This window comes from Hippopotamus amphibius, chromosome 15 (genome assembly GCF_030028045.1).
Source record: "Hippopotamus amphibius kiboko isolate mHipAmp2 chromosome 15, mHipAmp2.hap2, whole genome shotgun sequence".
NCBI lineage: Eukaryota > Metazoa > Chordata > Mammalia > Artiodactyla > Hippopotamidae > Hippopotamus > Hippopotamus amphibius.
This window is the reverse complement of record NC_080200.1, coordinates 18856052-18868344: the sequence shown is the minus strand read 5'-3', so window position 1 is coordinate 18868344 and position 12293 is coordinate 18856052. Positions and strand designations below refer to the sequence as shown.

At 37.0% G+C, this 12293-nt stretch overlaps 2 protein-coding genes across 2 annotated transcripts; both read left to right on the top strand.

The window, feature by feature from the left end:
• The first annotated feature begins 220 nt into the window (after window positions 1-220).
• On the top strand, window positions 221-1168 carry LOC130836292 (olfactory receptor 7A17-like). The gene has a single exon (XM_057708353.1). It carries the CDS (start codon window positions 221-223, stop codon window positions 1166-1168), a length of 948 nt encoding a protein of 315 aa, XP_057564336.1.
• An 8912-nt stretch (window positions 1169-10080) lies between these two features.
• On the top strand, window positions 10081-11037 carry LOC130836291 (olfactory receptor 7A17-like). The gene has a single exon (XM_057708352.1). It carries the CDS (start codon window positions 10081-10083, stop codon window positions 11035-11037), a length of 957 nt encoding a protein of 318 aa, XP_057564335.1.
• Window positions 11038-12293: the final 1256 nt, after the last annotated feature.

Sequence of the window (12293 nt, the reverse complement as noted above, 5' to 3'; positions counted from 1 at the left end):
TATGTATATTTCTTATTTCCTATATTCTTTCTGCATGACTAGATTTTAGGAGAATTTGTTTTTCAGGACCATATACTTATTGCCAAATTCAAGAACAAAGTATTGAAATTAATTTTAACAGCAAAATATAAATGGTTGCATTTCAACAATGTGAGTAATGTCAACTTGTATGAAAATTAGGCATGTCATCTTCCCCTTTCCTTATAGTCACCTCCACAACATGACACCAAGGAACGTAACAGGATTTTCAGAATTTCTTCTTCTGGGATTCTCAGAGGAACCAGAACTGCAGCCACTCATATTTGGGCTTTTCCTCTCCATGTACCTAATCACTGTGTTTGGAAACCTGCTCATCATCTTGGCCATCGGCTCAGGCTCCCGCCTCCATATGCCCATGTATTTCTTCCTCTCCAACCTCTCCTTTGTAGACATCTGTTTCACCTCCATCACCATCCCAAAGATGCTGTTGAACATTCGCACCAAGAGCCAAGTTATAACCTATGAAGGCTGCATCACCCAGGTGTATTTTTTAATGCTGTTTGCTGGGTTGGATGACTTACTCCTGACTGTGATGGCCTATGACCGCTTTGTCGCCATCTGCCACCCCCTGCACTACACAGTCATCATGAACCCACAACTCTGTGGAGTTTTGGTTCTCGTTAGTTGGGTCATAAGTGTCCTGCATTCCTTGTTACAGACATTAATGGTGTTGAGGCTGTCCTTCTGTGGACAGTTGGAAATTCCTCAGCATTTCTGTGAACTCAATCAGATACTCCAACTTGCCTGTTCTGACACCTTTCTTAATGACATTGTGATATATATTGCAGCTGTACTGCTGGCTGGTGGTCCTCTCACTGGAATTTTTTACTCTTACACTAAGATAGTTTCCTCCATACGTGGAATCTCATCAGCTCAGGGGAAGTATAAAGCATTTTCCACCTGTGCATCTCATCTCTCAGTGGTCTCCTTATATTATTGTACAAGCTTAGGAGTGTACCTTAGCTCTGCTGCTACCCACAGCTCACACTCAAGTGCAATGGCATCAGTGATGTACACCGTGGTCACACCCATGCTGAACCCTTTCATCTATAGTCTGAGGAACAGAGACATAAAGAGGGCGCTGAAGGCATTCTTCAGAATGGCAGCTATAAAACACCACTTGCCCTGAGCTGAAGAAGGGCACATGATTGAAGTGTTCGGAGACCCAGAGCCAGGAATTGCAAATCTTTGATCAGATTCTTTGATCAGATTATGGAGGTAGAACTTACTCATTCTATTTATTTCCTATAATTTTCATTTCTTTCAACTTCTCCATACAATTTACGTCACTCACTGAATTAAGGCTTGTGCTCTCTTCCGTATGCATGAGTTTTTCTGTTTTATGGTTTTCCCACTCTCTCAAAAATATTCTCAATCTTAGATATGAATAATTGGGGACTTCCCATTATCATATGACAAGATGGATTTCTTGAGAACAATTAACTCTCAAGTAAAATATATTGTACCAAGCACTTTTTCTTTTGTTTTACTAAAAGAATAGTCATGAATTGTACTACTTCTTTGGAAAAAAAAAAAAAAACTACTCTAGTCACTCATGGCTATTTATGTGTTTACAAGAATAATCCAGACCACAGATTTTGCTTTTGTGAACATCATTCAGTTGTACATCACTACATTAATGTCTCTTCCTGATATTCTGGACTTTAACATAGAGTGTGTTTTGTAATGTGTCATTGAATGCTATGTTTCTCATTAGGAGCCTATTCTCTTATGTGAATCTAAGTCCATAATATCTACCACAGTCACTGGCAAAAACAGCTTATAAGATACATGTCTCCATGTAGACTCTCCAAGGTAACACAAATTTGAATAAATAATTTGACATAATATGGCCTTACAGACATAGATGACTTAAGATGAAGCAAATTTTTAAAATATATTTTAAATTATGGTGCAAAGTATTTACTTTTCATGCTGTACATCCACTCCTTGAATTATGGAAGATCGACATTCTTGTGGAAGGGGGTTTATACTTTGAAATGAAGGAGGCAATGTCTTGTTTTCTGTGTTTTTATTGCATCATATTCCTGTTTCTCCTTGAAAACTTCCAGTGCTGCCCTCCCATGTATCTTTCCATTGCTCTAAATTAAATATCTCCCTGTTTTCTAAAGTTAGTCATAATAATAAAAGGAGCAATGGATGTACATTTAAATATCACCCATTATATGTCCTCCTTATGATCGGGAATCTCTTCAATCATTATGACCAAAGGGCAGCTGACAAAAAGAGGTTGAATTCCTGCCCAGTCATGTAATTCAGGCTCACTGATTTGTTTCTAAGAGTATTTATTTTATTGCAATCTCCCCTGGTTACCTGGGAGGAACCTCAATGGAGTCACATTTTAGTACAGTGTTTTGAAGTAAACTTGAATAACAGAATGATCATGAATGCTGTCTCAAATATCTAAGAAAATTCCAAAAATAAAGAATGGCAAATTTTTACAATTGCCTTCACATTTGTTCACTTTGATTTTTGTATCAATAAGCTGCCCAGTAGGTTGTCTCCTCATGGTGGATGGTTTTCTTTGCTCTGCCAAAGCTTTTAAGTCTAACCAGGTCACATTTTTTTATTTTGGCTTTTATTTTCTTTGCTTTAGGAGATAGATCCAAAAACATATTGATATGATTTATGTATGTCAAAGACTTTTCTACCTATGTTTCTTCTATGATTTGTGTGGTTTCCAGTCTTACACTTAGGTCTTTAGTCCATTTTGTGTTTATTTTTGTATATGGTTTGAGAGAATGTTTTAATCTAATTCTTTACATGTAGCTGTCCAATTTTCCCAGGACCACTTGTTGAAAAGACTCTTTTTTCTCAATATTCTTACCTACTTTGTCATAGGTTAATTCATCATAGGTGTGTGGACTTATTTCTGGGCTCTCTGTTCTCTTCCATTGATGTATGTGTCTGTTTTTGTGTACACAGATTACTGTTTTGATTATTGTAGCTTTGCAATATAGTCTGAAGTTTGGGAGGATGATAACCCTAGCTTTGTACTTTTTTTGCAATTGCTTTGGCTATTCAGGGGCTTTTGTGGTTCCATATGAATTTTACGAATATGTGCTCTAGTTCTGTGAAAAATGTCATGGGTATTTTGATAGGAATTGTATTACATCCATAGATTGCTTTGGGTAGTATTGATATGACCATTTTGACAATATTAATTCTTCCAATCCAAGAGCATGGAGTATCTTTCAACTTTTTAAAATCTTCTTTAATTTCTTTCATCAGTGTTTCATAGTCTTCAGAGTATAGGTTTTCATCTCCTTGGTTAGGTTTATTCCTACGTATTTTATTCTTTTTAATGTGGTTTTAAATGGGATTATTTTTTACTTTCTCTTTCTGATACTTCATTATTAATGTATAGCAATTTAACAGATTTCTGTATTTTAATTTTCTACTCTACAACATGCTGAATTCATTTATTAATTATAATAGTTTTTGGTTGGAGGCTTTTAGGGGTTTCTATATAAAGTATCATGTCATCTGAAAATACTGACAGTTTTACCTCTTCCCTTCTTGTTTATATGCCTTTTATTTCTTTTTCTTGTCTGATTGCTGTGGCTGGGACTTCCAATATTATGTTAAATAGAAGTGGTGGGAGTGGGCATCCTTGTCTTGTTCCTAAATTTAGAGAAAGGGCTTTCAGCTTTTCACTGTAGAGTATGATGTTGGCTGTACATTTGTCACAAATGTCATTATTATGTTGAGATACTGTCCCTCTATACCCACTTTGATGAAGATTATTATCAAGAATAGATGTTGAATTTTGTCACATGCTTTTTCTGCATCTATGGAGATGATTATGTGATTTTTTTTATCCTTCCTTTTGTTAATATTATGTAACACAATGATAGTTTTGCTAATGTTGAACCATCCTTGTAACACAAATTAATCTACTTGATTTATGGTGTATGATCATTTTTATATAATGTGGGATTTCGTTTGCTAATATTTTCAGGATTTTTGTATTTATATTTATAAGTTATTGGTCTGTAATTTTCTTTTTTTGTAATGTCTTTGGTATCAGCCTCAGAGAATGAATTTAGGAGTGTTCCAATTTCAATTTTTTGGAATTGTTTGAGGATAGGTATTAGTCATTCTTTTTTTATATATATAAATTTATTTATTTATTTATTTATTGGCTATGTTGGCTTTTTTTTCTTTTCTTTTTTGCTGTGCATTGGCTTTCTTTAGTTGAGGTGAGTGGGGGCTACCCTTCATTGCAGTGTGCAGGCTCCTCATTGCCATGGCTTCTCTTGTTGCAGAGCACGGGTTCTAGGCATGTGGGCTTCAGTAGTTGCAGCACATGGGCTCAATAGTTGTGACTCACGGGCTCTAAAGTGCAGGCTCAATAGTTGTGGCGCACGGGCTTAGTTGCTCCATGGCATATGGGATCTTCCTGGAGCAGGGATCGAACCCGCGTCCCCTGCATTGACAGGCAGATTCTTAACCACTGCACCACCTAGGAAGCCCAGGTATTAGTCATTCTTTATGTTTGGCAGAATCCCCCGGTGATGGCGCCTGGTCCTGGAATTTTGTCTGTTGTAATTTTTATTACAAATTCAATTTCACTAGTAGTGATTAGTCTGTTCAAGTTGTCTGTTCATGATCCAATCTTGGCAAGTTTTATGTGTCTAGAAATTTGTCCATTTCTTCTAGGTTGTCCAGTTGGTTGGCTAATAATATTCACAGTATTGTCTGATGATTTTTTTTGTAACTCTGAGTTATCAGTTGTTATTTCTTCTCTTTCATTTATTATGCTGTTTATTTGGGTTGGGATCAACCCAGTGACAGGGCAAGAATAAAAATGCAGGTGTAGAGAACTGACTTGAGGACTCAGGGTGTGGGGTGAAGGGGAAGCTGGGATGAAGTGAGAGAATAGCATTGACATATATACACCACCAAATGTAAAATAGATAGATAGTGGGAAGCTGCTGCATAACACAGGGAGAACCACTCGTTGATTGGTGATGACCTAGAGGGGTGGGATATGGAAGGTGAGAAGGATTTGTGGCAGAGATGGGATATTGTGATATATGTATAAATACAGCTGGTTCACTATGTTTTACAGCAGAAACTGGCACAACGGTGTAAAGCAATTATACTCTAATAACACGCAAATAAGTTAATTAATTAATTAATTAATTAATTAGTTAAATGTTAAAAAAGAAAAAAAAGAAATATGGGCTGCTTCCTGGGTACTGCTTGAATAAGCATCAGCAGTGGCTGCTTCAGCCCTACCCAAGAATCTTTTCTGGGACAAGGTCACCTCTGCATCCCAAGGTTGAGTCTTTTCCCCCGTTCTTGTTTTCCCAGATCCAATGCAATGAGGTGACGTAGAGTTAGTAGGGCAAGAGCATTTACTCAGCTCTGCTTGTTCCTGGCAAGGTGGTCATGGGAAACCTGGAAACCACTAGAGCAGACCTCTCTCTGTCCTGACCCCGGGGATGGCAGAGCATAGGGACTTGCTCCTCACAATTGGAGTCCAGGCTTCCCTAGCCTTTCTATCTGTCCCAGCAGTCTCCAAACACCCAAGACAGCTTGCCTCTCCCATTTAGGACCCCAGGATAAGTTGCCTTGTCTGTGTTCAACTCACTCACTCTCCAGGGTGGGTATCAACTCATGTACTCTCCTTTTTCCTCTGAGTCCCCTCCCAGAGGCATGGGTCCTGAGTGGATCAGGACCTGTGCTTTTCTTCTGTTCCTCCTCAATTACACGCATATCTTTCTTACATTCTTGGTTGTACAAGAGTCCTTCTGTGAGTTTCCAGTTCATTTTCATTGAGAATTATATCATTTGTGGATGCATTTTTGATGTGTTTGTGGGCCAGGTGAACTCCACGTCCTCTTACTCAGCCATCTTGATCTCCTCCTCCAAAATTTTATCTTTTTTGTATAACTGAGTAGTATTCCATTGTGTGTGTGTGTGTGTGTGTGTGTGTGTGTGTGTGTGTATCTTCTTCTTTAACCATTCATCCATTGATGGGCACTTAGGTTGTTTCAATACTTGGCTATTGAAAATAATGTGATGAATTTAGGGGTGCATAGATATTTTCATATTTGTGTTTTCATATTTTGGGGACAAATACTAAAATTGAAATAGCTGGAATCCAAGATAGTTCTATTCTTAATTTTTGAGCAATCACCATGCTGTTTTCCATAGTAACTTCACTAATTTATATTCTCATCAAGAGTGCAGACTTAAATGGACAATTAATTTATTAGAAAGGAGCAAAGTAAATACAATGGAGAAAGTATAGTCACTAGAATAAAAATGGTTCACTTTTCTTCCATATTCTCACCAACAACTTATTTCTTGTTTTTTTTTTATAATAGCCATTCTAATAAGCACAAGGTGATATATCACTGTAGGTTTGATTTGCATTTCCCTAATAATAATTGATGTTGAATACCTTTTTATTTGTCTGTTGGTATTCTATATATATTCTTTGAAAAAACATTTCTATTCAAAATTTTGAGAAGTATATTATTTGTTGTAATGCAAGAGTCCTTATATAAAATAATTAGACACAGAATTAATTTATCACACTTCTGGAATGAATGCATACACTTTTCTTTCAAATTTTCAAAAGCTGATTGGAGGATGGAGAAAGTATAAAATTACATCAAGGCTCTAAAACATTACCACAGCCTTGCTTTCTCAAAAATAGTCACAGTCTAATACCTGTACCATCAACACCACCCAGGAGCATCTTGGCTCACCAGGCAAGACCTGCTGATCAGAAACTGCATTTGAACTGGAATCTGGGTGACTGGTATGCCTAATGAAGTGGGGAAAGTGCTGATGTGAAATAGGTTTACTCATTTTCTCATTGATGATCTTTTGGGGCAAGACCATTTTTTGTGTTGGGTGCTGTTCTGTGCATTTTAGGTATTTAGAAGCATTCCTTCAACATGACGAAATATCACACAGGGCAAAGGCATCTCTGATTAAGAACCACTGGCCCAGAGTTTGAAAACTGGAAACAAGCTGAGAATTCCAATAAAGGTTCCCATGCCTTACTCAGATTATAATCATCAAATCAGTAATCCCAGTGAACTCCATTTCTGTGTGGGAAAATGGAGTTCACAATAGTACTACCTCATAAAGTTCAGTTTTCTAAAAATTAAGTTATATAATCAGTATAAAGTGCTAAGATCTATAAGTCTTTTATAATTAACAAACATTTTCTAATGAAGTACTAACTAGCATCTCTTAACTGGAGCTGTATGTATGAAGTTCCTATTTGTTTTGGCAAAACTGTCATGAATCCAAGCAGTGTACTGCCCAAAGTTTTATATTAAAGGAACAAAGTGATCCAACTTCTTGAAGATGGGAATAGTAATTTTCTAGAGATATCAGGGCCTGTGGCTAACCAGGATCCAATGCTTTGATTAGGGACCTAATCAAGACAGAATCTTCAATCTTAGACTCGGGAGAAAACTTGAATGAGGGTTGGGTTGAGGTGCTGGACATTAAGATTTATTCCTCTGGAAGACAGGAGAGACCATGGAAGAAGTAATAAACACTGAATTCTTCTGGCTTGTAACATTGTGTGGCAGATACAGAGAATGAGTAGGAAAATTTTCCTATCTGTCCATACCAGTGTCCCATAGGGAAATCAATTATTAGAGGTGGTAGTAACAAGAAAGAAATGTACTAATGAGCAGACACGAGGGGCTCTAAATATCTCCTCTGCTGCAGTCCCTCAGCCTTTGCATCCTTGGTCTGGACAGGACATGGAGTCAGGTGGAGTCATGATGATTGTGGAGTTATAACTCTGGCTGAGGGACCAATGTTGGACTCCATCCTAGTGCCTTGTCTGGAAACAGAGCCTCTGTCTCCATCATCAACCATCCAAGAGGAGTTGGGACATCTATGTTGAGATCTGCCTTTCAGGAACTCCATCAAGGTAAGTCCAAGAGCCCAGTAAATACTGCAGGAGAAGGTCAAAGGGAATGGAAGCCAAAAACACTTACCTGAGTTCACCTGCGAGGCCATCCAGACTAGCCCAGTATCAAGATCACTGTTGTTGTTTTCTTGATAAATTAATGTGTAATTTTATGATGCCAAAAATACAAGTGAACACCGAACTCAACAATGCAAGGGTCAATGTTTACCATTAAATGATGGACAAGGAAGTCCATTAGAAGAAGGAATGGGAGTTGTAAATTTCTTTCAGTAAAAGTAGAAGTTAAGTCCAAGGACCTTTGCAATTAACTGTGGCAAAGATAGAGGGTATTAGCTGTGGAGGGATGCAGAGCAATGTAGGATATTTTTCCAAGGAGAAGCATATTTGACGATGAGTGGGTAAAATCCAGACCAAGGAGTGCTGGCAAATATTTCCCTGCAACAGCAGTTCAAAAGACAAACATTTCACAGTACCTCCTCCCTCTTAACATTAAAATGAAAAAAAAATTATTTTGTGAAAATGAGTATACTGATGAGTTTACTTTGCAATTATTTCATTACCTATAAGATTAAATATATTTTTAGATTATTTAATTCATTATCTCTTCATTTTGAAATTACCTGTTCAAGTCCTTTGTTTTCATATAGGGAATTCAGCATGTTTTGTTCCTGTTTTTTATTGTATTCTTTCAAACTGAGAATTGGATTTTTATCAAGATTGCTGTTTGCCACTTACATAGTTCATGTATGCACAAAATTATTTGTGCAGAATGTCTGAGAGTTTGTAAACTTTGTGTGGTAAAATTTGTGTCAGTCATTTTACGTTCTCTCTATTTTTTAACGAAAATATTTGAGCTGTCACTTAAATATTCTTCACTTGCGAATCTTTGCCTTAAACAAAAATGAATTTGAATGTTCTTCTTCATAAGTGGTGCTAATAAATCACACTTTATGCCGATTTCCAGCTACTTTCCACATCCTATTCCTTACTCTATTCTTCCCTTCTGTAATTAAATATGTTTCTAAAAGTTGCACCCTTTTGAACGGTGCTCTTCTTTACATTTAAAGAAACATCACCCATATCTTCTACATACATATTGGAATCCAAAATTCTATGTAAGATGAAATTGTAACTTAGATAGTGCTTCCATCTAATATTATAAAAACTTGCTGTCATATTAATTTTTTCAATGTCTTTTGCAATCAAATATTTATTTAGTGATATTATTGAATTATAACTATTGTAATCCTTTCTTTTAGAATTTGGTTTTGGATTTTCCTTCAATTTTCTTTCATATATCTTTTTTAATATTGAATTTCATAAAGTGCAGAGGATACATAACATGGATGAAGGATTCCTTGTGACGTGAATTTTCAGCAGCAGCAGCAGCAGGGAGGCCACCTTGCTCCTCAACATCTTCTGACACCATCTCTCCTCACTCTCCCTCCTGCTCATGTCCCTCATCAGACTGGCTTTCTTTATTGGACTGGAGCATCTTAAACAAGCACTTTCTTCAGGGCCTTTGCACTAGCTGTTCCCTTGCCAAGATGCACTGCCCCAGGTATGCTCATGGCCCTGCTTCTCTCATCCTTGAGGTCTCTGTTTAAATATCACCTTGTTCACAGGTCTTACCTAAACATACATAAACAATCATACTCCATTTTGACTCTCTCCTTTATACCTCTTTTCCTTTTCTTCAAAACACCTGTCACCATCTGACATGCTATATAATTTTTGTTGGCTTATATTCTGTCTCCAGAATGGGATCTTAGGAACTTTTGTTTTTCAGCACCCTACATGTCCTGCATAGACAGTACCTGGAACATTGTCACTATTCAATTTATATTTTTCAGATATATTAAAATTTTCTCATTAAAACTCTGAATACATGGCATTTTGGGGGAAACACTGACATTTAGACAAGTTTGCTAAATAGAGATAACACAGGAGCTTCCCTAAAATGCATGAAATTCATGAACAAAATATTGACATTAATATCTTTATGGAAAAATATAAAAGGTAGCATTTTAAACGAGTGAGTACTGCCCATTTGTGTGAAAATTAATCATGTTATTTTCCCCTTTCCTGGTAGTCACCTCCACCAAATGGAACCAGAGAACCTAACAGGGGTTTCAGAATTTCACCTTATGGGATTTTCAGAAGAACCAGAACAGCAGCCTCTCATATTTGGACTGTTCCTCTCCATGTACCTGATCACTGTGTTTGGAAATCTGCTTGTCATCCTAGCCATCAGCTCAGACTCCCATCTCCTCACTCCTATGTACTTCTTCCTCTCCAACCTGTCCTTTGTAGACATCTGCTTCACCTCCACCACCATCCCAAAGATGCTGTGGAACATCCAGAAAGAGAGAAAAGTCATAACCTATAAAGGCTGCATCACCCAGGTGTATTTTTTCACACTCTTTGTAGTACTGGACATCTTTCTCCTGAATATCATGGCCTATGACCGATTTGTGGCCATCTGTCACCCCCTGCATTACATGGTCATCATGAAGCCTCAGCACTGTGGAATGATGATTCTAGTGTCCTGGATCATAAGTGTCCTGCATTCCTTGTTAGAAAGCTTAATGGTATTGCGACTGTCTTTCTGTACAGTCTTAGAAATCCCTCACTTTTTCTGTGAACTCAACCAGATGATCCAGCTTGCCAGTTCCAACTCCTTTCTCAATAAAGTGGTGACGTCTTTTGTAGCTGTGCTGCTGGGTGGTGTTTCCTTTGCTGGTATCTTTTGCTCTTACTCTAAGATAGTTTCCTCCATACGTGGAATCTCATCAGCTCAGGGGAAGTACAAAGCATTTTCCACCTGTGCATCTCACCTCACAGTGGTCTCCTTATTTTATTGTACAGGCATAGGAGTGTACCTTAGCTCTGCTGCTACCCACAGCTCACAATCAAGTGCAACAGCCTCAGTGATGTACACTGTGGTCACACCTATGCTGAACCCCTTCATCTACAGTCTGAGAAATAAAGAGTTAAAGAGGGGTCTGAAGATGGTCTTTGTAAAGGAGACTATAAAAGGGCCTATCCTTTTAAGCACTTAAGAGCCTGTGACAGCAGAGTACAAAGGCTGAGCCAAGCTTTGATCAGACTGTGAAAGCAGAACGTGCCTCTTCCATTTTCCTTGGAATTTCTATTTCGATTTTGACTTTATACAATTTATGTCACTCACTTTTATGTTTTGTGATATCTATGATATCCATGATTTTCCCTTTTTCAATTTACTGCCCTCATAATTGTATTTCCCAATCTTGGATGTAAAATATTTGGAAATTCTTATTTATCTCAAGGGACTACATGCATCTCTTAAGAAAAATTTCTTCTTAAATAAGATATATCATACTGAGTATTTTTTTCTTTCTTTTGACAAAAAGAATGGTCATGAGATTTAATACTGTTATGGGAAAAAAATACACTTGGTAATCACAGCTATCTATAAGTTTATAAGAGAAGAAAATCTGAGACCACAGTTTTTCACTTTTGTGAACAGCATTCCTTTTCCTATCACTACCTTAATTGCTCTTCCTAATAATCCAAACTTTAACATCCTGGTTATTTTCACTGATTACAGCATATTTTTCTACTCATGAGGATCTTATTCTGCTACACAGGTTGTGTCCACTGTGTCTACTCTAGTTATTAGCAAAAAGTGATAACAAAATACATGACTCCAAGTAGAATCTACACTGAAAGTCAACTATGAGGAAATAAATTGATATAAGATGGACTTAGAGCAGAGTTGAACCTAAGTATGATTAAACAAAATATTGGATCTATGAAAAATATGTCTTTTTCAGGCAGTTCATATACTCGTAATATAGACTGTGTCCATTTGTAAGTTTTATATTCATTGAGCTGAAGGACTGAAGGCATGTTTTGGTTTTTTTATGAAATTATTTTCTTGTTTCTGTTTGAAATTTCCAATGCCTCCACAGAATATGATTCCTTCCATTTCTCAAAATGAAATATCACCCCCTGTTCAAAATTTTCTCACAACCACTAAAAGGGCAGAGAATGAACAATATCAATATCATCCATTACATATCATCCTCATTATCAAAGAATGACTTACTGGAAAGTTCAGATTCCTATTGTGTAAACACTGTGTCCGTCCAGCCTCTCCATGTGACCTCAAAGGGACATCAATGGGGTCACTTTTTCATACAATTATATGAAATAAAGTTGAGTAACAGGGTAGTCATGAAAGTTATCTCCAAATATTAGAAGACATGCATGGAACAAACAGAATCAGATTATTACAATTGCCTTCAATTCTGTCCAACTTTTTATTATAGTAGTT